This window comes from Hippocampus guttulatus, chromosome 7, assembly GCF_054856545.1.
Source record: "Hippocampus guttulatus isolate MCC_2025c chromosome 7, RoL_Hgut_1.0, whole genome shotgun sequence".
NCBI lineage: Eukaryota > Metazoa > Chordata > Actinopteri > Syngnathiformes > Syngnathidae > Hippocampus > Hippocampus guttulatus.
The window spans coordinates 10476121-10502607 of NC_141267.1; the positions used below are offsets into that span (position 1 = coordinate 10476121).

At 40.1% G+C, this 26487-nt stretch overlaps 1 protein-coding gene across 1 annotated transcript; it reads right to left on the reverse strand.

Moving 5' to 3' along the window:
• Positions 1–11355: 11355 nt before the first annotated feature.
• Positions 11356–25695, reverse strand: hykk.2 (hydroxylysine kinase, tandem duplicate 2). The gene is made up of 5 exons (XM_086116387.1): positions 25606–25695; positions 19086–19393; positions 15389–15531; positions 12764–12944; positions 11356–12579 (listed from the first exon to the last, which is right to left on the reverse strand). Exons 2-5 carry the CDS (start codon positions 19387–19389, stop codon positions 12137–12139), a joined length of 1071 nt encoding a protein of 356 aa, XP_085972513.1. The 5' UTR covers positions 19390–19393; positions 25606–25695; the 3' UTR covers positions 11356–12136.
• Positions 25696–26487: the final 792 nt, after the last annotated feature.

The following is a 26487-nucleotide window of genomic DNA, read 5'->3' on the forward strand; positions in this document are numbered from 1 at the left end:
AAAATGTAAGTGAGAATCTCGATTCTGCTCTAACTAAAAAAAAAATAAAGAAAAAAAAATTAAAAATCAAGAATGAACATAATTCACAGCTAAGTGTCAATACAAGTATTTTAAAATATATTTAAATTGAACATATTCTGCAAAATAGACAGCTTTTATTCCAATAGTCGGGTGTCTGGAATGCCCATACATCCATCAAGAGAAATAACACAACCAAGTAAATGTTTTGTCAGCTGCTTATTTTCAAATGTTTTCGCGCCTCTGACAAGATCCGTTATTCTCAAACTGCTGGTCTACGTAGAAGCACGTGGACGGCAAACGATAAGTAGAATTGCAGTGTAATCATATCCTAACATCAGTCATCTGTGTCAAATCAAGTCAAGCTTTATTATCAAATATTCCCTATGTGCAACATACAGCACAGATAAAATTACTTTCCTCTCAACCGCAGTGCAAACATGGAGAGCATTGAGTCATTGGGTGTCTTGGCCATGAAATGCTGCCTCCACAAGAAGGGAGAGTAGGATCGCTCTTTGAATCTCTGCTCACTGCGTTCGTTGGTGGCTGCTATTTGAACAGGGGCAAAATGTCTACAATGTTGACATGTTGAGCCTTCCTCAACTGGCGGACCGCGATCCACGACCGGACCGCCGACCTCCTCTGTCCGGACCTCGGCAAATTGTATAAAATAATCAATTATAAAGTGACTTTTACGTTATACATTTGATATTTTTGGACTATAATCTGCGCATTACCGCGATCGCTTGTTAAAATTATCCGTTGCATTCTTTGCGTGCACAAACAGATGTATTGCAGAGGACCGCAGCAGCGACTGTGTGTGTATAATGTTTGACGAACTGGAGACACTGGCTGAGGAGGGCATGTCGGCGATAACGATGCGCTGATTGGCTCCTCTGAACTTAAGGTGTGCCCATACATAAGCGTCAGCATATACGATGCGCTGATTGACTCCTCTTAACTTAAGGTGTGCCCATACACAAGCGTCAGCACGCGTCTATCCCAATACACACGCATTCAAAATGGATGATTGTGTCCGGAAACAGACGCATGCGCGACGCCATCGTGTGCTCACAGCTTCAGCCCAGGAGAGCAGTTTTGGTGTGCAGTTTTGCTCCGTCTACCCGGGGATCTTTGCAGCTGTTTAACAGCAGAACACCGCAACATGGTAAATGAACATCACAATGGCGTCCTCAAATAATATTTGCATGCCTCAGACATTGCATTCACCTTTAGTGGAAGAACAGCACTGCACATTCCTGTGCTCCCTTGTGTCAGTATTTAAAATGGTTCTTAACCATTTGGGGATGTGAAAAGGGGAATTGTACAAATGAAAAGGATATTTTTGTTTTCATGTTTAGTATTTATTTTGGTAAAATGAGTATTTTGTTTTTGTTAAATTAAGGGAAAAAAGACAACTACTGTTTAACAAAGTTAAAGTAAAAATGTCTTATTTCCCTAAAATGGCTATTTCTATTATTAAGCAGGCACAACTTAACAAAATAAAGGAGCTCCTGTGCCTCAACACAATACCTCTCATTATTTGTTGTGTACAGGCAAAGTGAATAATTGTTATTTTCATGCACCCCATTATTGGTTGGTTGTGAGGAGTGTTGATTTGTATAATCTTGGCTTGACCATACTAAATGGGCATATAGCCCTGCTCCCCATGACCGCCGTGCATGGGACCTTGGTCTTATTAAAAAAAAAAAAGTGGACCTACAGCATTTCTAGTTGAGGACCACTGGTCTACATGCATCCACGCAACCCGATGTTAAAGTCACATTTACTCAAGTGTTCAAATGTTCAACACCCACTAGTGTGTTACACTGACACAATGTAGCGTTGACAGTTCAGTAAGAATGACAATATTGAGTTTTAAGATTAAAATTAATGAATGTTAATGCCAACACTATACAGTGTGGGGAAAAACACCCCATTGCCTCACACATGAAAAAAATATTCAATTCCAAACACTTTTCTTTATTCAACCCATTTCAGGCAGCTCATACCAAACAGCAGTAGGCTACAATGTATGTTCTTCCATCATTTTCATGTGAAAACTGCCCATCATGCCAATCATAAAACTAGATCAAACATGCCAATAAAAGTGAACATATTCCTCATCAATTCTAAATGCATGCAGCTAATCATCAAAATCTTGAGTAATAACATTTGTGGTGAAAAGAAATGCCTTACCGTCATGAAGGCGTGAACAGTTTTCCTGAAAGGGAATTCATTTCCAGTACTCACACATACAAACATTCCATTCTGGCATTCATTTGCATCGTTTTTCACCCTTGCCAGAGGTAGGTGCGTCAGGAAATTTTGCCAGTGTGTCATTCGACAGTGGCCGTGCCACCCGTCCATCATCGTCAGTCCGTCATTATTTCAAGCTGACGAAATAACGTCATTATTATTTTAGCCATGCTTCCATCATCGCTAAATTATAGTTAACTGCTATTCCTCCTCTTCTTCGGCGGCGGCGCGTCGGCGATAGCCAATCGGCATCAAGAGTGTATTTTGATACTTTGACAACAGGCTGGCTGGCCAAACATTTCATCATGGACAAGGAATCACGCAATGGCTGTTGATGTGTTGAGTGGTCTTGCCAAGTCTTTAGGACACCTCCAAAATAACATGGACACAAAACATCATCAAGTGCATTTCTTGCAGGTCTACATTCCCGAACAAAAAACAACGTTTTTGCTTTTTTAAACTCAATACTCATAAATTGGTGAGACCTTGTCTTAGCGATTGGGGAAGAGTGTCACAATTCCATAGAACATAAATTGCTGGACAGTATTCACTACTTGTGGCTGCCAGGTATGAGGGTTTGTGTGAGACCACACTGCAAATCATTTTTGCATATTGCAGTCACTTTCAGCCTGGAAAAAAAAACAAGACGCAACTCAATTTCACATTCCGTTGTCAAATAATGTTTGTTTTATTGCACAATTTATCTGCCTCCACAGTCTATGTCTACCGCTGACCAATCAATTATTATACTTCCCTATGCTGTGCGCATTTTTTCTGTAATAGATCTATGCAGTCGTATTTTCCAGCAGGTCGGCCACAATGTTTTGTCAAACAGCAAAAGCTGAGACACAACTGGTGAAGCAGCACGTGGCAATGTAAGACACTCATGTATTATTCCGTCATTCGTTTCTCTCTTCTTTGGGAGTTTTGTAGGTCTAAAGGAGCAAAGTTTATGACTGGAGTCAACATTCAACAAACTGATAAGAATGGAGGGAGCGGCTTACGAGAGATCTTCCTTAGCTTGAATCCCAGTTGTGAAGAGCAATCTTTTTGGTTTTACATGCCAGTAGCTGGAAGAGCCATCTGCTCATTTGAGTTGTGTTTTTTAGTATTACAAAACCTTTTTTCTTATTTCCGAAAAATAGAGAAAATGTTACATGGCATTGAAAATCAATATTTGGTCGAAAAAAAACTAATCAGAATGCAGTGGCTGTGCATTACCGGTAAGTTTTTGTTAACATGCAAGAGTCTTGTTGTGATTGATTTCTTGAGTTTTCTGCTTCCCAATATTGGGTTTTGTTTGAGAAGTAAACAAAGGTGAATATATAAACTTTGTGCACAATCCAAAGGAAATAAAAAATCATTCAAAATTACCTAATTATGGCTAAAAGATTTCTTTTTCCTTTTTGGATGCCAATTACAGTCATCTGCCGTATTTAAAAGAGCGGCACTTTGAAGAAGTGCGCTCACTATTTCCAAATGCCAAGAGGATTAATGGCACTTTTGAGTGTGGTTGGTATATTAAACTAAGTCCTCACAGTTTCCATTTGTATTCCAGCCATCATTTATGGATTATGGATTATAAAGGCGAGGGGAAAAAGACACAAGGCAGGAGAAAAGAAGTCAATAAAACAGTGAGGAGAAGACGTGTATTTGGCAGTGTCAAGGTAGCATCAAGAGTCAGATAAGCGCCCTTTCCGAGCAGACGTTGTTTCGACTTAAGGGAACTACGCATCCGTCCATCCATTTTCTAATCTAGTTATACTCACGAGGGCCGCGGGAGTGCTGGAGCCTATGCCTGCCTTTATCGGGAAGTAGGCAGGGGACACCCTGAACCGGTTGCCAGCCAATCGCAGGGCACACAGACACAAACAACCATCCGTGCTCACACTCACACCTAGGCACAATTTAGAGTGTTCAATCAGCCTGCCATGAATGTTTTTGGAATGTGGGAGGAAACTGGAGTACCTGGAGGAAACCCACACAGGCACAGGGAGAACATGCAAATTCCACACGGGAAGGCCGGAGCCGGAATCGAACCCTGCACCTCTGCACTGTGAGGCCACCGTGCCGCCTCATGGGAACTATACAGCGAATTATAAATAGTACAATATGAAAACAGGAAGATGTTTTTATTTAGACGGCATGGAGGCATATGACTGCAGGCCACACTGGAATTGTGACATGGTATTTCTGTCAAACAAAATTCCCCTTCAAAAAAAAATAAAACGAAATGTTTGGACTCGTCCAATTTACAAGGAAGAAAAATAGCAAGAAAAGCCACAAAATAGTGAGCTAAACTAAACCTATATTTAAATTATGAAAAACCTGCGATAGACTGAAGCCGCAATAACCGAATTCGGATGTGGCAAACGAACACTGTGTGAGTGTGTGTTTATATAAACAAAGTATATATATAGAACCATGGGACAAGTCATCTTTCTCAAAGGCATTGGAACGACCCACTTTTGACTAGATAGATAGATATGTACATACAGACTCCATTGCCTCTCAAAGTAGGATGGAGAGGGTAAGTTTATATGGAATGATGTCGCCATCTAGTGTCCAACGCAGCTCATGGCTGCATTTTAAATTTTAAAATCAAGCTAGTCTGCACAATTCCTGCATAGAAAAGAAAATAAATTCTTTGTTGAGAAAAGTAGTCATATTAAATTCAGACTTGTGCCTTCCAGAACTAAAGACAGATCGTGTGGGAATTGGTTTCCATTTATTTCATGTTGAGCACATCACACATTCACTCAAGCTTTCATGCACAGTTTCGCGAATATACGAATATTTCAAGTAAAGTATTTTCCATTCTTATTTTGAAAAAAGAAATACAAAAGTATCAAAGTTTGTGACAATTGAAATGGATTAAAAACATTGATTTTACATTACAGCATTTATAAACTATAACTGTTCTGGCCATTACATACTGATGTATTGTCAATAGACATCAGTGTTGTGTCCAAGGACCGGCAACCCGAGGCCAAGGCCAAGGCCAAGGACTTGAGAAATTTTCCGAAGGCCAAGGCCAAGGACCAAGGACTTGCCTCCAAGGCCAAGGACCAAGGACTGATTTTGAAGCTGAGGCCTAGCCGAGGACATGTATAAAACAATGCTAACATACCACTTGGCAGGTCTTCATGATTTGCAACACCCCTCCATCATAACCCCTTGCACTCCCTAACGCTTGAATGAAGTGTTTTTATTCAAAGAGTAGAACAGTCAGGGTAAGTGTTATTTATACTGAGAAAAACAAAAATAAAAGCATATGATATACAGTACATTTATGAATTAATGTTTTAGTGCAGTAGTTTCTTAATATGAAGTAAATCAACACTCAAGAGACATGACATGGCACGGAAGACAAGTTGAGAAATGAAAGTCAATCACTGAGTGCAGAAAAAGCGGTAATCTCTGCAGTGATAATTTTACAGTTTACCGGCAGCGAGTCCCAGGGAATCGCTGATCAGAAAAGTATGAGTCCCATTATGGATTGAGAGAGTGCCAAATTTCGAATTCTGAAATGGTCTACTTATTCAATTGCATATGATAAGAACACAAACAACAACATATACATACAATTATAAACAAATGCTGCAAAAATTTAAATAATTCAGTAGCAGGCCTGAGGATTTCGGAAATTCATGGTGATCGTTTTTCGGTTCCGTCAGATTACCCATTGGGAAACCATGGTAACTAATGTTGGGTTCCATAAACGTTCATCATGGGAACCCATTTTTCTATTTTGACTGATATTCATAATGAAGAATTCTGACACTCAAAAGTATAATGTTTCAAGGGTAAATGTTTGAAAACGATGCATTAACAATGAACATTACATCAGTAGCGGTGTACTCGAGGTTTATTCCAAAAAATAAATGGATCGAAAACTGGTGTACTCATGTAGCATCATCAGAGTATTTTTTCCAATCTCACACTGCAAAGATTAATTTACTGGTAATCATTAATACAGGTAAGTATTGATGTGGCTTGACATCCTCTTCCCAAGACGATGCATGTGTAATCTACGATCAATTTGACGAAAGAATTTAACACACGTCATCATGAGTTCTACCAACAGTTAACATTAGCATTACTACACCTTGTGATGAAGGGTTTATTCATAAAGTTACCATGCTACAACCAGTAAATTATAGAATAACCAATACTGTTTCATAATATTTTTCATAACGATTAGCCTACAAATCTAATGACCAACTTGCCTCGTAATCGTGCCTCTCGTCGTATCTTGCTCTCGTGTTCTGTGCATACATTCCAGGTGAGTTTAGTGATACGCCCTTTGGACGATTCATACGAAAAATCTGACTGACATTCCCATTTCTTAAATGTCGTAATTAGTAGGCCTTTGAAAGTTTTTTTTTCACCGCCATCTCAAACTTTCATCCGCGCAATTCCTCAGTTTGCGGGCTAAAATATCCCAGTCAGCAAAATTGGTCTGGCCCAGCTCTGGGACAGACACGGCACGTACACTCGGCCCACATACCTCAATGAATGATGGTCCTGCAGTGGCCCACGTCTGGCATCCACGATGTGGGCCGCATTCGGCCCAGATCTGAGCCGCATTGTAAAACCATATCTGGCCCGACTCCGACCCGACGCTCGGCCATAACAGGTTCCTGATATCAGCCTGAATGCATCCTCAACTAAGCCACATCTTTCATGAGCCATATTTGACCCACATAAAAAAAAAGTCTCAAAAACAACTGTTATAAAAACATGTTTATTGTCATAATTTGTTAACCTCACATATAACTTCACATACACTGGAAAAATGCACTTTTCTTTATTTAACAGTGAACACAAAGTCCAAATTGGAATGCAGCTTACTCTTGAACGGTTTTTTCTGTCCATCAAATTGTTGCGCTCTCCATGTGCTCTTTTCTTCTCATGGTCTCCTTCCTGTCACCATCCCGATCAGGAGCCAGATGTAGCCATCTTTTGATTGTGACATCAATTTCCTGGTCTGAGGCCCAAGATATTAGGCTGTTAGGTCTCACAGCGGCTGTAAGAACTGTAAGAAAACAAGAATGGACAGTGTGTTAGGAAAACAAATATTTGTACATGTCATGAACAATGAATAGTCAGTAAAAATAACCCCTGAAATTTCATATAATATATATTTTTTTTATAAGCGTCTTTCAAGACACTCTAGGGCACTTTACAACCAAAACTAAACTAGGTGTGATGCTGTGGGGCGGAATATTTGCCACCAAAAACTAAACATGAATAACTTTTAAAGAGTTTATACTGAATTTGACTTACGTGAATTGAAGGTCAGTGGCTCGGATAATGGATGGATTTGTATATTTTACTCTGAATCATATTGAAGAACTGAATCTGAATTGTCTCACTAAAAATTTAATTCTGTTTATTTTCATATTCAGTCTTACAAATACAAAACGACTTTTTTTTCAACGTCAGATTTTGTTTTTGAATTGAGATACTAGTTTTAAATTAACCTTTTGGTCAAGTATGAAGTATCCGGTTTGTATTGCAGCAAACGGAATCAAAATTAATATCATTGTATTACAGTGCAGAAAGGGTTCTTTTTGGCAGCACCTCTGACTGTTCAATCACCTAAATTTTCACAAGTGATGTGTCGGTCGCGAACGAGCCGGTACAAAGAGCCGGCTCTTTGAAGTGAACGATGAGCCGTTTTTAGACGGAAAAAATGACCATGTAGAGTAAGGTGTTTTTAGCCCAAAAAAAAAAGACCATGTATAGTAAGGCGTTTTTCGACGAAAAAAACGACCATAAATAGTAAGGTGTTGTGAGCCGAAAAAAACGACCATGAATAGGAAGGTGTTTTAACAACAACAACAAAAAAGACCTTGTATAGTAAGGTGTTTTTAGCCGAAAAAAACGACCATGTATAGTGAGGCGTTTTTAGCCGAAAAAAACCCCGACCATGTATAGTAAGGCGTTCTGAGCCAAAAAAAGGACCACGTATATAGTAAGGCATTTTTAGCCGAAAAAAAAACGACCATGTATAGGAAGGCGTTTTTGACCGAAAAAAATGACCATGTATAGGAAGGCGTTTTTAGCCGAAAAAAACGACCATGTATAGTAAGGCGTTTTTGGACGAGATTTTTAGCCGAAAAAAACGATCATGTATATAACATAGTAAGGCAATTTTGGACGAAATTTTTAGCCGAAAAAAAAGACCATGTATAGTAAGGCGTTTTTAGCCGGAAAAAACAACCATGTATAGGAAGGCGTTTTTGGACGAAATTTTTAGCCGAAAAAAACCACCATGTATCGAAAGGCGTTTCTAGCCGGAAAAAAACGACCATGTATAGTAAGGCGTTTTTAGCCGAAAAAAACGACCGTATAGTAAGGCGTTTTTGGACAAAATTTTTAGCTGAAAAAAACCGACCATGTATAAGGCGTTTTTAGCCGAACCCCCCCCCCCCCCCCCCCGACCATGTATAGTAAGGCGTTCTGAGCCGAAAAAAAAGGACCTCGAATAGTAAGGTGCTTTTAGCCGAAAAAAAATGACCATGTATAGTAAGGCGTTTTTAGCCGAAAAAAACGACCATGTATAGTAAGGCGTTTTTAGCCGGAAAAAAAACGACCATGTATAGGAAGGCGTTTTTGACCGAAAAAAATGACCATGTATAGGAAGGCGTTTTTAGCCGAAAAAAACGACCATGTATAGTAAGGCGTTTTTAGCCGAAAGAAACGACCATGTTTAGTGAGGCGTTTTTAGCCGAAAAAAACGACCATGTATAGGAAGGCGTTTTTAGCCGAAAAAAACGACCATGTATAGTAAGGCGTTTTTGGACGAAAGTTTTAGCTGAAAAAAACGACCATGTATAGCAGTCTTCCTCAACTGGCGGACCGCGATCCACGACCGGACCGCCGACCTCCTCTGTCCGGACCCTCGGCAAATTGTATAAAATAATAAATTATAAAGTGATTTTTACGTTATACATTTTATATTTTTGGACCGCCGAAGGCTGGCTAGCCACCTCATGGCTAGCCATGTTTTCACCTTACTATACATGGTCGTTTTTTTCGGCTAAAAATGTCGTCCAAAATCGCCTTACTATACATGGTGGGGGTTTTTTTCGGCTAAAAACGCCTTACTATACATGGGCTAAAAATTTCATCCAAAAACGCCTTACTATACATGGTCGTTTTTTTTGGCTAAAAACGCCTTGCTATACATGGTCGTTTTTTCCGGCTAAAAACGCCTTACTATACATGGTCGTTTTTTTCGGCAAAAAACGCCTTACTATACATGGTGGTTTTTTTCGGCTCAAAACGCCTTCCTATACATGGTCGTTTTTTTCGGCTAAAAATGTCGTCCAAAAACGCCTTACTATACATGGTGGGGGTTTTTTTTCGGCTAAAAACGCCTTACTATACATGGGCTACAAATTTCGGCCAAAAACGCCTTATTATACATGGTTGTTGTTTTCGGCTAAAAACGCCTTACTATACATGGTCGTTTTTTTCGGCGAAAAACGCCTTACTATACATGGGCTAAAAAATTCATCCAAAAACGCCTTACTATACATGGTCGTTTTTTTTGGCTAAAAACGCCTTCTATACATGGTCGTTTTTTTCGGCTAAAAACGCCTTACTATACATGGGCGGGTTTTTTTCAGCTAAAAACGCCTTACTTTACATGGCCGTTTTTTTTGGCTAAAAACATCTTACTTTATATACATGGTCGTTTTTTTTGGGGCTAAAAACGCCTTACTATACATGGTCATTTTTTTGGGGCTAAAAACGCCTTATTATACATGGTCAGGGTTTTTCGGCTAAAAACGCCTTACTATACATGGTCAGGGGTTTTTCGGCTAAAAACGCCTTACTATACATGGTCGTTTTTTTTCGGCTAAAAATGTCGTCCAAAAACGCCTTACTATACATGGTTGTTTTTTTCGGCTAAAAACGCCTTACTATACATGGGCTAAAAATTTCGGCCAAAAACGCCTTCCTATTATACATGGTCGTTTTTTTCGGCTAAAAATTTCGTCCAAAAACGCCTTACTGTACATGGTCGTTTTTTTCAGCTAAAAACGCCTTACTATACATGGTCGTTTTTTTGGCTAAAAACGCCTTCCTATACATGGTCGTTTTTTTCAGCTAAAAACACCTTACTGTACATGGTCGTTTTTTTCGGCTAAAAACGCCTTACTTATACATGGTCTTTTTTTGGTCGAAAAACGCCCTACTATACATTGTCGTTTTTTTCGTCTAAAAACGGCTTACTATACATGGTCGGGGGGGTTTTCGGCTAAATACGCCTTACTATATACAGTATATGGTCGGGGGGTTTTCGGCTAAAAACACCTTACTACACATGGTCGGGTTTTTTTCGGCTAAAAACACCTTACTACATACACATGGTCGGGTTTTTTTCGTCTAAAAACGCCTTACTACACATGGCCGTTTTTTCGGCTAAAAACGCCTTACTATACATAGTCTGGGGTTTTTTCAGCTAAAAACGCCTTACTTTACATGGCCGTTTTTTTTGGGCTAAAAACATCTTACTATATATACATGGTCGTTTTTTTTGGGCTAAAAACGCCTCACTATACATGGTCATTTTTTTTGGGCTAAAAACGCCTTACTATACATGGTCGGGGGGTTTTCGGCTAAAAACGCCTTACTATACATGGTCTGGGTTTTTTTCAGCTAAAAACGCCTTACCATACATGGTCGGTTTTTTTGGGCTAAAATCGCCTTACTATACATGGTCGTTTTTTTTTTGGGGCTAAAAACGCCTTACTAAACATGGTCGGGGGGGGTTTCGGCTAAAAACGCCTTACTATACATGGTGGTTTTTTTTGGCTAAAAACGCCTTACTATACATCACTGCTGTCAAACTCATTTCACATGGTGGGCCACATACGGCCTCGGTAGATGTCAAGTGGGCCGGACCATTAAAATGATACCATACTTTGATATAAACAACCAAAACAACATGTCTTACCTTTGTTTTGGTATAATGAAGCACAAGAACATTTGGAAAATGTTGAAATTTAATGAACGTATCTTTTACAAAACATTTCATGAAGCACCATACATTTACTTCAACAAATGTGCAATTTACTTTTATCATTCACATATACAGTATGCATTGCAACTGATCCCATTGATTGTACAAACTTTAACAAGTAATTGGTATTGAAAAATATAATAATAATCATCATAATACATTTTATTTATAAGCGCCTTTCAAGACACCCAAGGACACTTTACAATAACAAAAACCACAAAACTGTGGACGAAGGATTAGGGGCTCTAATCCCTCATTGTATCCGAGAACCGGCAACCCAAGGCCGAGGCCAAGGACTTGACTCCGAGGCCAAGGACCAAGGACTTGACTCCGAGGCCAAGGCCGAGGACCAAGGACCGCCCTTCGGTCCTCGAGGCCAAGGACCGGCTCGAGGAACACATCACTGATAGACATGAGAAATATAGATAGTTTCCAAAGCAACAACAGAGCACATATCATTTGTGTTTTGCATTGTGTGGGCAAGTTGTTAATTTTTTTTAAAACTACACCCCATTTCAAGAGGCATTATTATCATTATGCAGTGAGGCTTTAACCAATCGCATCTTTTTGTCACTTTCTCCAAACCTTTTATGAGCTTTATTGTCTCATTTTTTTTTCCCACCGGAGATGAAAAACAATCGGATCAGACTTCCGCTTGTCTATAAAGTTGATGAATGAAAGCACAAGAATGCTATATGGCTAAATAACGCTTGGAAAATAAAAATCTATGTTCAAGAGGATGACGTTGTGCAATGGATTCTTTCTAACTATTTTCATCAACATATTGTTTTGAATCAATATAAGAATGTCTTGCCTCGCTTATGTTCGATCGTTGAACTGAGCAGCACTTTGGAACCACACTTTCTCCACTTGCTCCTTTCCCATCTCAAAGAGCATGTGTAAAATTGGAATGCCTTTCTTGGATGAAATCATCAGATACTCTTCATTTTCAGGTTGCAAAGTCACCGAATGATGAGCCATCACTATTGACTGGCACAGGCGTGACAGCACCAACCAAAAGAGACAGTATCTCTCCGCCGTGTTGAGGGGAATAACACTTTCCCAGCCGGCTAGGATATGTCCACCCACTTCAATGGGGTTGGGGTGTTCCAGCATCATGTATGTGATGGCGATGGCGAGCTCATAGACATAGCAACCAAAGTTCATGTCCCCAAAGTCGATGATCCCAGAAATCTTGTAGCCGTTGCTTTCATCATCTTGCACCAGCAAATTGAGATCATTGAAGTCTCCATGAATGAGGCCTGAGGAAAGGAAAAAAAACCACAAGCTTTTCAAGTTATCAGGTTGCAGGCTGTCATGATTGGTGCATGAAAGGGTTACCGGTAATAACCATATAAAAGACTTTCATTCATTTATCTATTCAAGGCTGTATCCAGTCTTTGCTCATCGTTCACAAACATGTTCACCAGACAGAACAACGCTTACAGGTGCGAAAACTGGTGGATTTGGGGGCCACTGCGGTTTTGTACTGATGGAGGACAGACATGACAACCCCCAGGAGAGGTTGTCCCTCGAGCACTTTCATGTAGTTCTCCAGAAGGGGAATATTTGACAAACTCCATATGAATCCTTCCCTCTGCAGCACACTAAGTTGAGGATGTTCCATCTGGGGACAAAAACAATAGAAATAGGATGTTTGGAAATACAAAATATGATGGCCAAAGCTATCAAGAGAGCTGAGGGTGTATTGCCAAAGATTCCTTCCAAAGAGCTTCGAACTTAGCTGTAAAACACAAAACAAATACACACAGATAATCCTGTTCATAAAAGCACTCCTAACACTTATTTATAAAGCACAACTATTTTATCCATCCATCCATTTTCCGAACTGCTTAATCCTCACGAGGGTCGCGGGGAGTGCTGGAGCCTATCCCAGCTGTCTTCGGGCAGTAGGCGGGGGACACCCTGAACCGGTTGCCAGCCAATCGCAGGGCACACAGAGACGAACAACCATGCGCGCTCACACTCACACCTAGGGACAATTTAGAGCGTCCAATCAGCCTGACATGCATGTTTTTGGAATGTGGGAGGAAACCGGAGCACCCGGAGAAAACCCACGCAGGCCCGGGGAGAACATGCAAACTCCACACAGGGAGGCCGGAGCTGGAATTGAATCCGGTACCGCTGCACTGTGAAGTCGACGTGCTAACCACTGGACTACCGGGCCGCCTACAACTATTTTACTCGCTGTTAATTTATACTTAACCCTATAATCTATACTTAACCCTAAACCCAATGATGATACCCTGTAAGATGATAACATGATGAGCTGTCCACTGTAGTTACCGCTGTCCCTGAGAGGGTCAAATGGCGCAGCCCTTTTCAATCACACGAAACACTGGCATGTTAGTGACAGAAATGATCCTTAGTATTCAGAGTACATTTATACTTTCAGGGCCCGATTGTCATGTCCAGTGCAAGTCTAGCGCAGAGTGCAGTCTTAACTGTACTCATAAGATAAGATAAGATAAGATATCCTTTATTTGTCCCACACTGGGGAAATTTACAGCCTCCAGCAGCAAGAATGTAGGCAGAAAGAAGAAGAAAAAACAAACAAACACCGTTCAATTAAGTGCAATATAAATACAAAATGGATAAATCGCAGTGCTATTTACAGTTGTTTTCCACATCATTTAATTATTATTAATATTATTGTTGCTATTTTTTTATTCAGCAGCCTGACAGCAGTTGGTAGGAACGAGTGTCGGTATCTCTCCTTCTTGCAGCGCGGGTGTAACAGTCTCTGGCTGAAGGAGCTACCTGGTGCTGTCAGGGCAGGCTGGAGAGGGTGGGAGGGACTGTCCATCATAGCTTTTAGCTTAGTTAGGATCCTTCTGTTGCCCACCTCCTCCAGAGTGTCAAGGGAGCAGCCCAGGACAGAACTGGCCTTCCTGACCAGTCGCTCCAGTCTCTTTCTGTCCCGGGCTGAGATGCTGCCTGACCAGCAGACAATGCCATAATGGATGGCCGAGGCCACCACCGAGTTATAGAAAGTCTTAAGGAGCGGCCCCTGAACCCCAAATGGGTGGAGTTTTCTTTCTTTTGCTATTTTCCTCGACTGGAGCAAGTGCAAGGGGCATTTGCGCCGTTGTGGGAAAGAAAGCAGCCGACTTGCTTGCCATCCAATGGAAGTGGCTCCACTCATTCCCTTCAAATTCAGCACAGACAGAGGCATCGCGGTCTACATGGCATGTAGACTGCGGGAGATGGACGCGTGTGAAGTACATTTAAAAGGAACTGCAGATGATGTAAAGCTGGCCGCTGAGGAGCAGCCAATTGAAGACCGCCTTCTTGCTCTTTGCGCGTTGCGGTCATAAAATTAGTTAGTGATTACCGTATTTTCCGCAGTAAAAGGCGCACTGGATTATGAGGCGCACCTTCAATGAATAGCCTATTTTGTAATTTTTTTCATGTATTGGATGCACTGGATTATAAGGCGCAATTTACAATCCATCCACTAGATGGAGCTACGATGGAGCATTCATGACCGCCTCCGAAAAACGTAAATTAACGATTACTTCAATGAAACTACGAAAATTGAAACCAAAACATTCAATTAAATGTCGGTTGAACATGATTTGCAATTCATTGTATTTTTATATGTGTTAAACACATCGTCCCAACTTCATTGGAATAGCTAGGGAAGTGGCTTATCCTGTGCTTATACTGAAATAACAAATACCTCTGAAGGTGTGTTTCGCAGGCGTGGTGTGACGCAACACGTGCAATCAGAAGGCGAGAGCTGATGATCAACAAGGCGAGTAGACCATTAACTGGACTGCAAAGTTTTTATAGCATTGCAGTACACACCTTAAAAACATCGCAAAACATCCATCCATGTACCTATCCAAATTCCTCTTCAGGAGTCCACACTGCGCGTTATAAACCCATTCAATAATAATGGGTTAAAATCCTCAAATTACAAGTGAAAATCAAGAAAAGGCTTCTGATAAAACTGCTGCTTTGATGCAACCCATGTCAACTTGTACAATTTCAACTACTGAAACCAACCAAGGGAGATCACATGCTCGACGATAAAATTGTGTTCACCTCATTGAGGGTGTTGTCCATTCTGGCTGCTGTCCGGCCTACTTCATAAAGTAGCTGTGGTGAAAAAGGCACCTCGGAAATAGGGACTCCTGGCAAATAAGTCAACAGGCGCACCAGGTACTTCTGTAAACCGTAGCCACAATCTGCCAAATAAAGCAAACAAACACTTAGTGTGGCTTTTGTCTTCTGTTTCGAGCAACATTGTGTGGGGGACCTTAAGAAACAATAAATGGATAAACGTGACATTTGGAAGTCATTTGCAACTCATTTGGAGTCAGGTCCAGATGGCCTACTTTGCTGCAGCTTTTGACATGCAATTTAATCTGTTGTGTCATTGTCAGTGGTTTAGAACTACATTGTTTGATCCTGAGGTGTTTGTACTTGGTGTTCAGTGACCTTATTTGGCGGCGGTGATGCTCAAAATGTCTCTATGGCAACTATCTCTTTTGTACTCTGAGCAGAATCTAATTCAGATTATCAGTAACCATGCTTTTCAATTTGCACATTTTCATTGTTTTAACTGCTATAATTTCTCTCAACTTTCAATGTGAAATAGAACTAAGACTATCAACAGGTTTGACTGATCACTATTCGCAGCACGGGTTCACCGTTTTAGGTCCTTTCTGAGCTGTGACCCGAGACCCTAATATCCTGAACTCTACAGTGATCTATCTAACAGTAATGTAACAGTTGTGTAGCCTACTGTATATACAACGTATAGGAACAATTATGTTTCCTACTTTTTACAAATATCACTGAAAGATATTTACATTGGATTTGCTGCTTACCAACATTTTAATTTTTTTTTCCATGTTTAGATTACAATTCATTGCCCTCCTCCCTCCCAAATGCTGCTCTTTGCTTTTGTTCGTATCGTTCGTTTTACTACAGTATTAATACACTGAAAAAAACGTCCTTTGGATTTACTTCATTCGAGCATGTACATTGCAACATGATTAAAATGGGGAAAACCTCAACAACAACAAAAATGGTGATACGTGTTGATTTAATCCATTTTAATCATGTTCAACCAAAAATCAAGTACAGTACTCTCTCTCTCTTTTTTTTCAGTGTACAACTGTTTACAGGGAAATATTCCTGTGGCAACAATTTAATTTCTGTCGATCTAGCTACCAACTTATCCAGAGAAACTAGAGAAACAGCTTATACTGTAATAACAAATACCTCTGCATAACACACTTTGTGTTCTGCAGGTGTGATGTAATGCAACCAGAGTGAGAGCTGACTATCAGCAAGTCAGGAAACCATAAACTGGACTGTAGAGGTTTTATATCCACCTTATCACAGCAAAACATTCATCCATCTACACTGAAAAAAAATGGCAGTGTTAAATGTACTCAATTTTATTTCGTATGAAATACAAACCCGATTCCAGTGAAGTTAGGACGTCGTGTTGAACATAAAAACAGAATACAATAATTTTCAAATCATGTTCAACCTATATTTAATTGAATACACTACAAAGACAAGATGTTTAATGTTACACCGGATAGACTGTATCGTTGGGACATGGTTACCACTTTGTTGCCTTAACTTTTCTTTTAACAACATTCAATAAATGTTTGGGAACTGAGGACACTAATTGTTGAAACTTTGGATGGCAGTATATGTTTGCCCACAACCTGCATGTATGTACCTTTCAGCATTAATGGTGCCTTCACAGATGTGTCTTGTGTGTCAGCCATATCAATGGCACTAACCCAGACCATCACAGATGCTGGCTTTTTAACTTGGCGTCAATAACCGTCCGGATGGTGGTTTTCCTCTTTGGCCCGGAGGAAACCATTTCCGAAAACAATTGGAAATCTGGACTTGTTTGATCATATTTCCACTTTTCAAAAAGCTCGGGCCCAGATAAGCAGTTCTGGGTGTTGTTGATAAATGGCTTTGGTTTGCATTGTAGAGTTTTAAATTGCACTCACAGAAGTAGTGCCAAAATGTATTTACTGACATTGGTTTTCTGAAGTGTCTCTGAACCTATGTACTGATAGCCTTGACACAGTGATGTTGGTTTTTGATGAAGTGCCGCCTGAGGGATCGAAGGTTACGGGCATTCAATGTTAGTTTTCGGCCTTGCTGCTGACATGCAGAAATTTCTCCAGATTCTGAATTTGAATTTTATATGGTCTCCCGTAGGAGAAACGTGTCTCAGAGGACAGGCCCCCATGCTGCTACATACATTGCACAATACATACAGTCCAGGACAACATATACTCCACATACATAGGACAATGCGTTACAGGCACCTCACGCTGCCTTCATGTCCTCCTGCTTGTCTGTCTGCCTCCCTCTAATTGTTTATTAATTAAGCTAATAGCCTGCGGCATGAATGAGTTTGTCTATGGATTCAGTTTGCAGAGGAGTCCTACAACTCCTTCCTGAATTTAGAAGCTTGAATTGGGAGTGCAGCACGTGGGAAGGATTATCTAAAATGTTGTTGGCCTGTTGAATAACGGACTGGACATATATATCCTGGGGAGCAGAGGGTGGGAGCTGCCCGATTATCTTCCCTGCAAGCTGGTTATCTGAGCTTTATACTTAACAGTTAGGTTCCCAAACCAACTGGTTATTCCAAAGCGCAGGATAGACTCAATGGTCGCTCTGTAGAAAATACTGCTTTTGCCAAATATTCTCTGACGCCGCAAGGAGTGAAGGCGCTGATGGGTCCTCGGGCAGATGTTTGATGCGTGTGTCTGCCAGTTAAGCCTGCTATCCATGTAAATCCCCCAAGTATTTGGAAAATAAACTTTTGATGATATTATGCACCGTAGATGATGAAATCCCTAAATTACCTGCAATTGCATGTTGAGGAATATTGTCCTTAAACTGTTCGACTATTTTCTCATGCAGTTGTTCCCAAAGAGATGAATCTCGCCCCATCTTTGCTTTTATACCCAATCAGGGCACCAACCTGTTCCCAGTTAATCTGTGCACCTGTGGGATGTTCCAAACAGGTGTTTGATGATCATTCCTCCCACTTTCTGTCTTTTCCCAGCTTTTTTGGAATGTGTTGCAGCAATAGGGTTAATCATTATTTGCTAAAAACAAAATAAAGTTGATCACTTTGAACATTACATATACAGTCAAATCTCGGTTTTCGAACGTCACTGTTCTCGACCAAATCGGTTTTCAACCAAAATTTTCGAGTTTTGTATGCTTCGGATGACGACCGAAAATCGGTTCTCAACCAAACTGAGCGTACTTGAATGTGCCACTTGACTCCTCTCGCCTTCCTTACACGAGGAAGTGACGTTTCCTCGGGTAGACGAACGAGGAAGTGACACTACCTCGTGTAGCGTTCCATTGTGAGCAGACGTGTTCCATAAAGATTTTTTTTTGAAAGTGTGGTTTCGGTTTTCGAACAAATCAGTTTTCGAACAGCCTTCTGCAATGGATTATGGTCGAAAACTGAGATATGACTGTATTGTCTTTGTGGTGTATTCAATATATATAATATATAGGTTGAACATGATTTGCTATTCATTGTATTCTGTTTGTATTTATGTTTCACACAACGCCCCAACTTCATTGGAAATGGGTTTGTCAAATCATCTGGATCCAGATAAATATTTTAAGTAGAATATACATTTTCTTTTAAAAAAATGCATCTAAATCCAGATGACCCATTTTTTCAGGCTCTCTATGTCTCTCTCAGTCAGTTAATAGTGTATCCTACCAATGCCTTCGAGAAACATGACTTGTCCCATGGTTGTTTTCCGGGTTGTTTGCGTAGGAAGTCCATTTTCGTGCAGAAAGTTCATTGCATATGTCTGCAGTTCTATCAGAGTCGGGTCCTTTGTGTGCACTGAGTTCATAATCTTCAGCACATACTCGCCACCATCGACAGTCGCAATAGAGAAGTTCTGGTCATCGTAGCTTGGCAGACAGTGGAGTTGAGAGGGAGTCAGGTTGTAGTATTTCTGAACAATGTCTACTGCCTGAGAGTGGCTGATGTTGGGCTTGGCATGGTTCGCTGACATGTTCCTGGACACAACACAAACTTGTTTCAGTTATATACAATAAAGCAGTGCCATGGTTTATGCACTCAGTTCCAACACCGGTTGTCCTTATCGGGTCACAAGTGATGAGTGCTAAATTTAGGCGAGAGGCAGGGTGCATCCTGAACTGGTTGGCAGTCAATCATATACTGGACAGACAACCATTCACACTCACATTCACACCAATGGACAATGAAGACTCAACCGACTGAAGTGTTTGTCATGTAGTTGCAAGCAGTTTTAGTGTAAAAGTCACGTGATTATTAGATCGTGTATTTGAAACAGTAACAACAAAACACACAATCCCAGAAAAACTTTACGAAGCCGCGAGAATAACAAGTGTTCACTTGTCAAACTGTTTAAAAAGCCGGTACGCAAGTGTATGGCAAGCCATTTGAGCATTTATTCCAAATCCCTGATATCAAACATAAGTGTGTTACACTAGTTCGATCTCTTTCAGCACTAGTTCGACACTCGGCCACACTAGTGACACCGAATGTCGAACTAGTTGCACAGAAATCCTCACTAGCCACTCATTTTTGGCAACTAGTGCCACTTTTGTCCAACTAGTGCTGACAAAATTCTAACTAGTGACACCTGGAAGCACACAAACAGAGGGAACTTCCCAGCTAGTCAGCTTTTTTATGCCCTAGTGGCCCACTAGACCAAACTAGTGAGGTTCAAAGTCTTACTAGTTTACTAGTAAGGTTTAAAAAGTGTTAACATGTTAACTAGTGAAACGTGGATTGTTCTAACATGTTAACTAGTGGCCTATGATTTCCTGCACTAGTTAACTAGTGGGAGCTGAAATATCCACTAGTTAACTAGTGGAGGATAAAACATTGATAGTGCACTAGTTTAAGACCGTTAAAGCCTTGATATCCAACTAGTGAGTCCAAAAATGTTACTTGCTCACCAGTGATGCCCCAAATATCCACTAGTTCCACTAGTGCGACATTTTGACTTCACTAGTTCGACTAGTGAAGTCAAAATGTCGCACTAGTGGATGTCACCCTACTCACTAGTCAACTAGTTAAATGGTCGTTTGATTTAACTAGTTAATTAGTGATGGCAAAATGTTCACTTGTACAACATGTGAAACACTAATGGCTCACTGGTCACACTAGTTACACTAAATGCCAATCAGGAGGCAGGACAGTGCCAGAAGTGAACACCTCCTATTGGCTCCACGATAAGAGCACCACCCAGCAAAAAATTAACCCTTTAAAACCTGATTCTGAGCTTTCACAATTATTTACCGCCATTTGCGTAATATCTACAGTATACAGAAGGAATCAAGCAATTTTTACCAGTCAATGTATCTGTAGGTGATGTTTGTTTATTATGTACACGGAGATAAAGAGTAATGGTACAGCTCTACAGTATCTTTCCACTTTTATATATGTATGCTATACTAAATAAAATTAATACGGCACCATATAATGCAACAGTTCTGCAACATATTCTCCCTAAATAATGATGTGAATTTTCAGTTGTTGCTAAATCAGTTAGGATGCTATAATTTGTGGTGTAGATGCGAATTTAGGAGAGCAGGACATCGCATTGCAATTGGAGCAGCAGCTTGGTTGATGATGTCCCCAAACCGGCTCATCTATTATATTTGTCGTGCAATACAACGAAAATGAGCACAATTGAAAAACATAGGCTTCTTATATTTTAAAATAAAATAATCACATGTTTACCGTTCTGGGGTTTCTACAATCATGAATGAAGGCATTATTTACAGCATCTTGACAGCAGTGTGATCGAGCAGATTAGATGGAGTAGAATTTGATTGGGGCTTCACTGATTTATTTCATACAATTCATATCCAAAACACAGTTGAAAAATATTTGATTGTTAAAATATTTAAATACAAGAACTATATCAAGAAATTAACAAAACATACACAGTTTTTTTTAATGAGGAGAAAAGTCTAAAAACATATCACAGATGACAAACGTTGTGCCTCTCCTCCTCCTGTTCTTCAATGAAGCTGATCACCCTCCAGCTCCCGTTAGAAACATCGTGCTGCTGAAGGTGTGCCGGCAGAATGGTTGTGATGCAGGAGGTGCTGTGGACTCTGCCAGAAACGAGGACCTAGTTTAGTTTAGTTGTAGATCCAGTAAAACATTGTGCAAATGTTACATTATTTATAATGCACAGTTACAGTCTTGTGAATATTAAAAAATGTACTTCATGTAATGCAGGCAGCGAATAATTCAAACGAACTAAGGCAGCAAACAGTAAGAGCAAAATCATGTTCCAAACATGAACTTTAACTCTTTTTTAAATGTCAATTAGCTTGTGAGTAATAAGACAAAATGTGACTGTCAGACAGAGAACTGTCAGAGCAAACGGCAGATTTGAGAAAGTCCTGCCGAAATAAATCTGCACCCGACTGCGACTGTCAGCGTTGAACTGCCGCCATTGCTGTCAAAGTCAGACACATCTCCGAAATCGTTGGAGCAAATTTTTAAGCAGGCTTCATCTTGATAAATTGACCACATATTTGACATTTACACCATAACTTTACCGCCTAAAATAATCGTAAAACAACATTTTGTGTAACAACAAGAGTAATATTTACCCGAAAAGCTTTCAATGCGTCTGAAAGTTTTCTCCTCCGTTTTTGTTGGGGCTTGGCTCGAAATGCATCATGATTGGCTGCCCGAAGTCCACGTGTCTGTCGGACGTGCTCTCATTGGTCTACAATACAATCACGGATGAATAAATACTCAGAGGGCTTGCCAAGCAAGCCCTTTGAGTATTTATTCCATATTGCCCACTAGTTCACTAGTAAGATCATTTTGACGCTTACTAGTGAACATGTAAGCCACAAAACGCCCACTAGTTCACTAGTAAGATCATTTTGACGCTTACTAGTGAACATGCAAGCCACAAAACGCCCACTAGTTCACTAGTAAGATCATTTTGAAGCTTACTAGTGAACATGTAGGGCCATAAATGTGCCCACTAGTTCACTAGTAAGATCATTTTGACGCTTACTAGTGAACATGTAAGTCACAAAACACCCACTAGTTCACTAGTAAGATCATTTTGACGCTTACTAGTGAACATGTAAGGCCATAAATGTGCCCACTAGTTCACTAGTAAGATCATTTTGACGCTTACTAGTGAACATGCAAGCCACAAAACGCCCACTAGTTCACTAGTAAGATCATTTTGACGCTTACTAGTGAACATGTAAGCCACAAAACGCCCACTAGTTCACTAGTAAGATCATTTTGAAGCTTACTAGTTGACATGTAAGCCACAAAACGCCCACTAGTTCACTAGTAAGATCATTTTGACGCTTACTAGTGAACATGTAAGCCACAAAATTGGGTATACAGTAATATCACATCGATGAAATTAGTGACATATTATGAATGTATTTTTAATGTAATATTTAATGACTTTATAATGAATACACGGGTGGCCCAGTAGTCCAGTGGTTAGCGTGTCGACCTCACGGTGCAGAGGTACCGTGGTACCGGGTTCAATTCCAGCTCTGGCCTTCCTGAGTGGAGTTTGCATGTTCTCCTGGGCCTCCGTGGGTTTTCTCCGGGTCCTCCGGTTTCCTCCCACGTTCCAAAAACATGCGTGGCAGGCTGATTGAACTCTCCGAAATTGTTCCTAGGTGTGATTGTGAGTGTGGATGGTTGATTGTCTCTGTGTGCCCTGCGATTGGCTGGCAACCGATTCAGGGTGTCCCCCGCCTACTGCCCGAAGACAGCTGGGATAGGCTCCAGCACCCCCCGCGACCCTAGTGAGGATCAAGCGGTTCGGAAAATGGATGGATGGATGGATGGATGGATATATATATATATATATATATATATATATATAGGGTGTCCATAAAGTCTCTTTACCAATTCAAAAATGTATTAAAAATGCAATTGATTACATATTTTATTCAGATTTGTTCTATTGTAATATATATATATATATATATATATAAAGTATATATATATATATATAGAGAGAGAGAGAGAGAGAGAGAGAGAGAGACAGATGAATCAAAATTATGAATTATATTTATAAAATCACTACTGTACTTTCTTCTTAAGGTATTACGAGCCGGGCGCGTAAGGGTTAAAGCTTTAAGACTGAATATTCATTCTTTGAATATTGACCAATCAAAATTCTTGTCCAGCCTGCTTCATTTGCATGCAGCCCACTTGTGAACATGTCGGTGTTCAAGTCGCAACTGAGACATGAATGATCGCATGTTACAGTTGACATGCTCACTTGTAAGGGCCAAATGTCCACTGGGTACACTAGTTAAGGTGTTCTGGCCTTAGCAGTGAACTTGTCAGTTTAAAAATTGATCACTAGCTCACTAGTCAGGCATATTATGTCAACTAGTTACACTAGTTGGATCTTCCAAACCTTACTAGCTGACTAGTGAGGTTCAAAATGTTCACTAGTTAACCTGTAAATGCAACAATTTCCACTAGTTGCACTAGTTGGTCTCATTTCAAACTCACTTGTGGACTAGTGAAACACATGTTTTCTTTCTAGTAAACTAGTTGAGTCCAGAGTGAGCCACTAGTTCACTAGAGACTCTCGTGTTTATTCAACTAGTTAACTAGTGGGAGGCATTTTGTATCACTAGTCAGACCAAGAAATGAACTTGTGCAGGGTTTGACTGAACATGTTTGACATTTTTCCTACATGTTGGGCTTTTCTTTTCACTTGTTGGTGTTAATCAGCACTTGTGAGCGACTGTGCACAACGAGTGCAACAAATATCTAACATGTAGGGATTTTTGTTGCACTAGCTCATGTTTTTGGCATACTAGCTGGCATGCACATCGCACTAGCCAAATAAAATTGCTTACTAGTTGACATGTGTGCACAACTAGTGAACTTGTAAAGTTTTGTAACTGCCAAACATGTAAACTAGCCAAATGTGATTATTTCACTAGTAAACTAGATGTGTGCACATGTCACCTAGTGCCCAGTTTTGTCAAACATGTTCAGTCAAAGTCTATACATGTTCAGCATTGAGCCTGACAAGTGAGACAAAATACGTTCCACTAGTTAACTAGTGATATGAAAATCTGTGTCACTAGCTCACTAGTGTGTCACACTGAACCCAACTAGTTTACTAGTGAGGAAACATGTGTATCACTAGTTAACAAGTACAGTGAAAATGAGCCCAACTAGTGTAACTAGTGGATATCTCTACATTGACTTGTGAACATGTTCACATGTTGAAACCGTCTAGTTAACATGTAAGGTCAAATCGATTGCACCTAGTTTACTAGTTTAGATTTCTGGATTCACTCGTCGACATGTAACCAATAATGGGCATCCTCTAGTGAACTAGCTGCAAATCCTCAGGACAACTTGTAAACTAGTGTAAAACATGCAAATGATGTGGGTGTGATTATGACAAAATCTGAATCCCGATTGGTGTATTTTAACTGCAGATCCAATAGGAATCCTGCAGCCACATTTCTGCCCCACCTCCTCATTATATTTTGTGCAACTACCTTACTAGTGAGCAGGTTGGCATCCACTAGTTCTACTAGTGAACATTTTAGACCTCACTAGTTGAACTAGTGCGACATTAAATGTCACACTAGTGCAACTAGTAAATATTTGGGGCATCACCAGTGAACAAGTAACATTTTTGACACTCACTAGTTAGATATCAAGGCGTCAAGGGGCTTTAACTAGTAAACTAGCTACTGTTTTATCCGCCACTAGTAAACTAGTGAGTATTTCAGCTCGCACTTGTTTACTCGCGCAGGAAATCACGGGTCACAAATTCACATGTTAGAATAATCCATGATTGACAAGTTGACATGTTGCTGAAAATGAATGACTAGTTGGAGTTTGTATGCAACTAGTTCGACATTCGGTGTCACTAGTGTGGCCGAGTGTCGAACTAGTGCTGAAAGAGATCGAACTAGTGTAACACACTTATGTTTGATATCAGGGATTTGGAATAAATGCTCAAATGGCTTGCCATACAAGTGCACAGTGACGTGGTGGTGCCGTTTCGACTTTCCATTGCAACTCCGTTCATAAAAAAAAAAAAAAAAAAAAAGATGCCTAAGAACGAGAATGTCTTTCTCTTTCCAAGAGAATTCCCCTTCTGCTAACGGAACACCCACGACAAGGATAACGGCAAACGTCACAAGCAAACCGTGACTAGAGTGTGTAATCACATTTTTCTACTTACTCGTAATCCGTCGTGACGTGTCGTCCTCGTATTTCTTTCGCATTTATCAGTTGACCACTCTACCACTGACCTTGTAAGGAGAAAAAAAATATCGGGATGATTTCATCCGGGAGGACTTTTCAAAATAAAATGATTTTTAAATATATATATATATATATATAGAGAGAGAGAGAGAGAGAGAGAGAGAGAGAGAGAGAGAGAGAGAGAGAGAGAGAGAGAGAGAGAGAGAGAGATACATATATATATATATATATATAGATAGATAGATAGATAGATAGATAGATAGATAGATAGATATATATATATATATATAGATAGATAGATAGATAGATAGATAGATAGATAGATAGATAGATAGATAGATAGATAGATAGATAGATAGATAGATAGATAGATAGATAGATAGATAGATAGATAGATAGATAGATAGATAGATAGATAGATCGATCGATCGATAGATATATAAATAAAGTGTGCGTGTGTGTGTAAAAAGGTGCCCAAATGCATGCTAGGCGTGGAACGGTTTACAAAAATCTACGCTTCGGTTTATATCTCGGTTTTCTAGTCACTTTTTTGTTGTTGTTTCATCGGTATATGTTGAGTCTTGAGGAAATCCATTCTGCTTTCTTTAGTTGGGTTAAAAGTGAAAGAATTCAGGTAGTATGTTCACAGCATTTTTATCAATTATGCATCCATCCATTCTGGTTAACGTCACGAGCGTCACAGGCATGCCAACTGGAGCCTAATTGACTTTGGGGGGAGGCAGTTAACACCTTCAACTGGTCGCAAGTCCATCAGAGTTGATTGATTATTGTTTTTAGTGTCTGGTTATTTTTAATAGACACGGGCAGAGAAATTCAATGCTCTTCCATTGGTTGACAA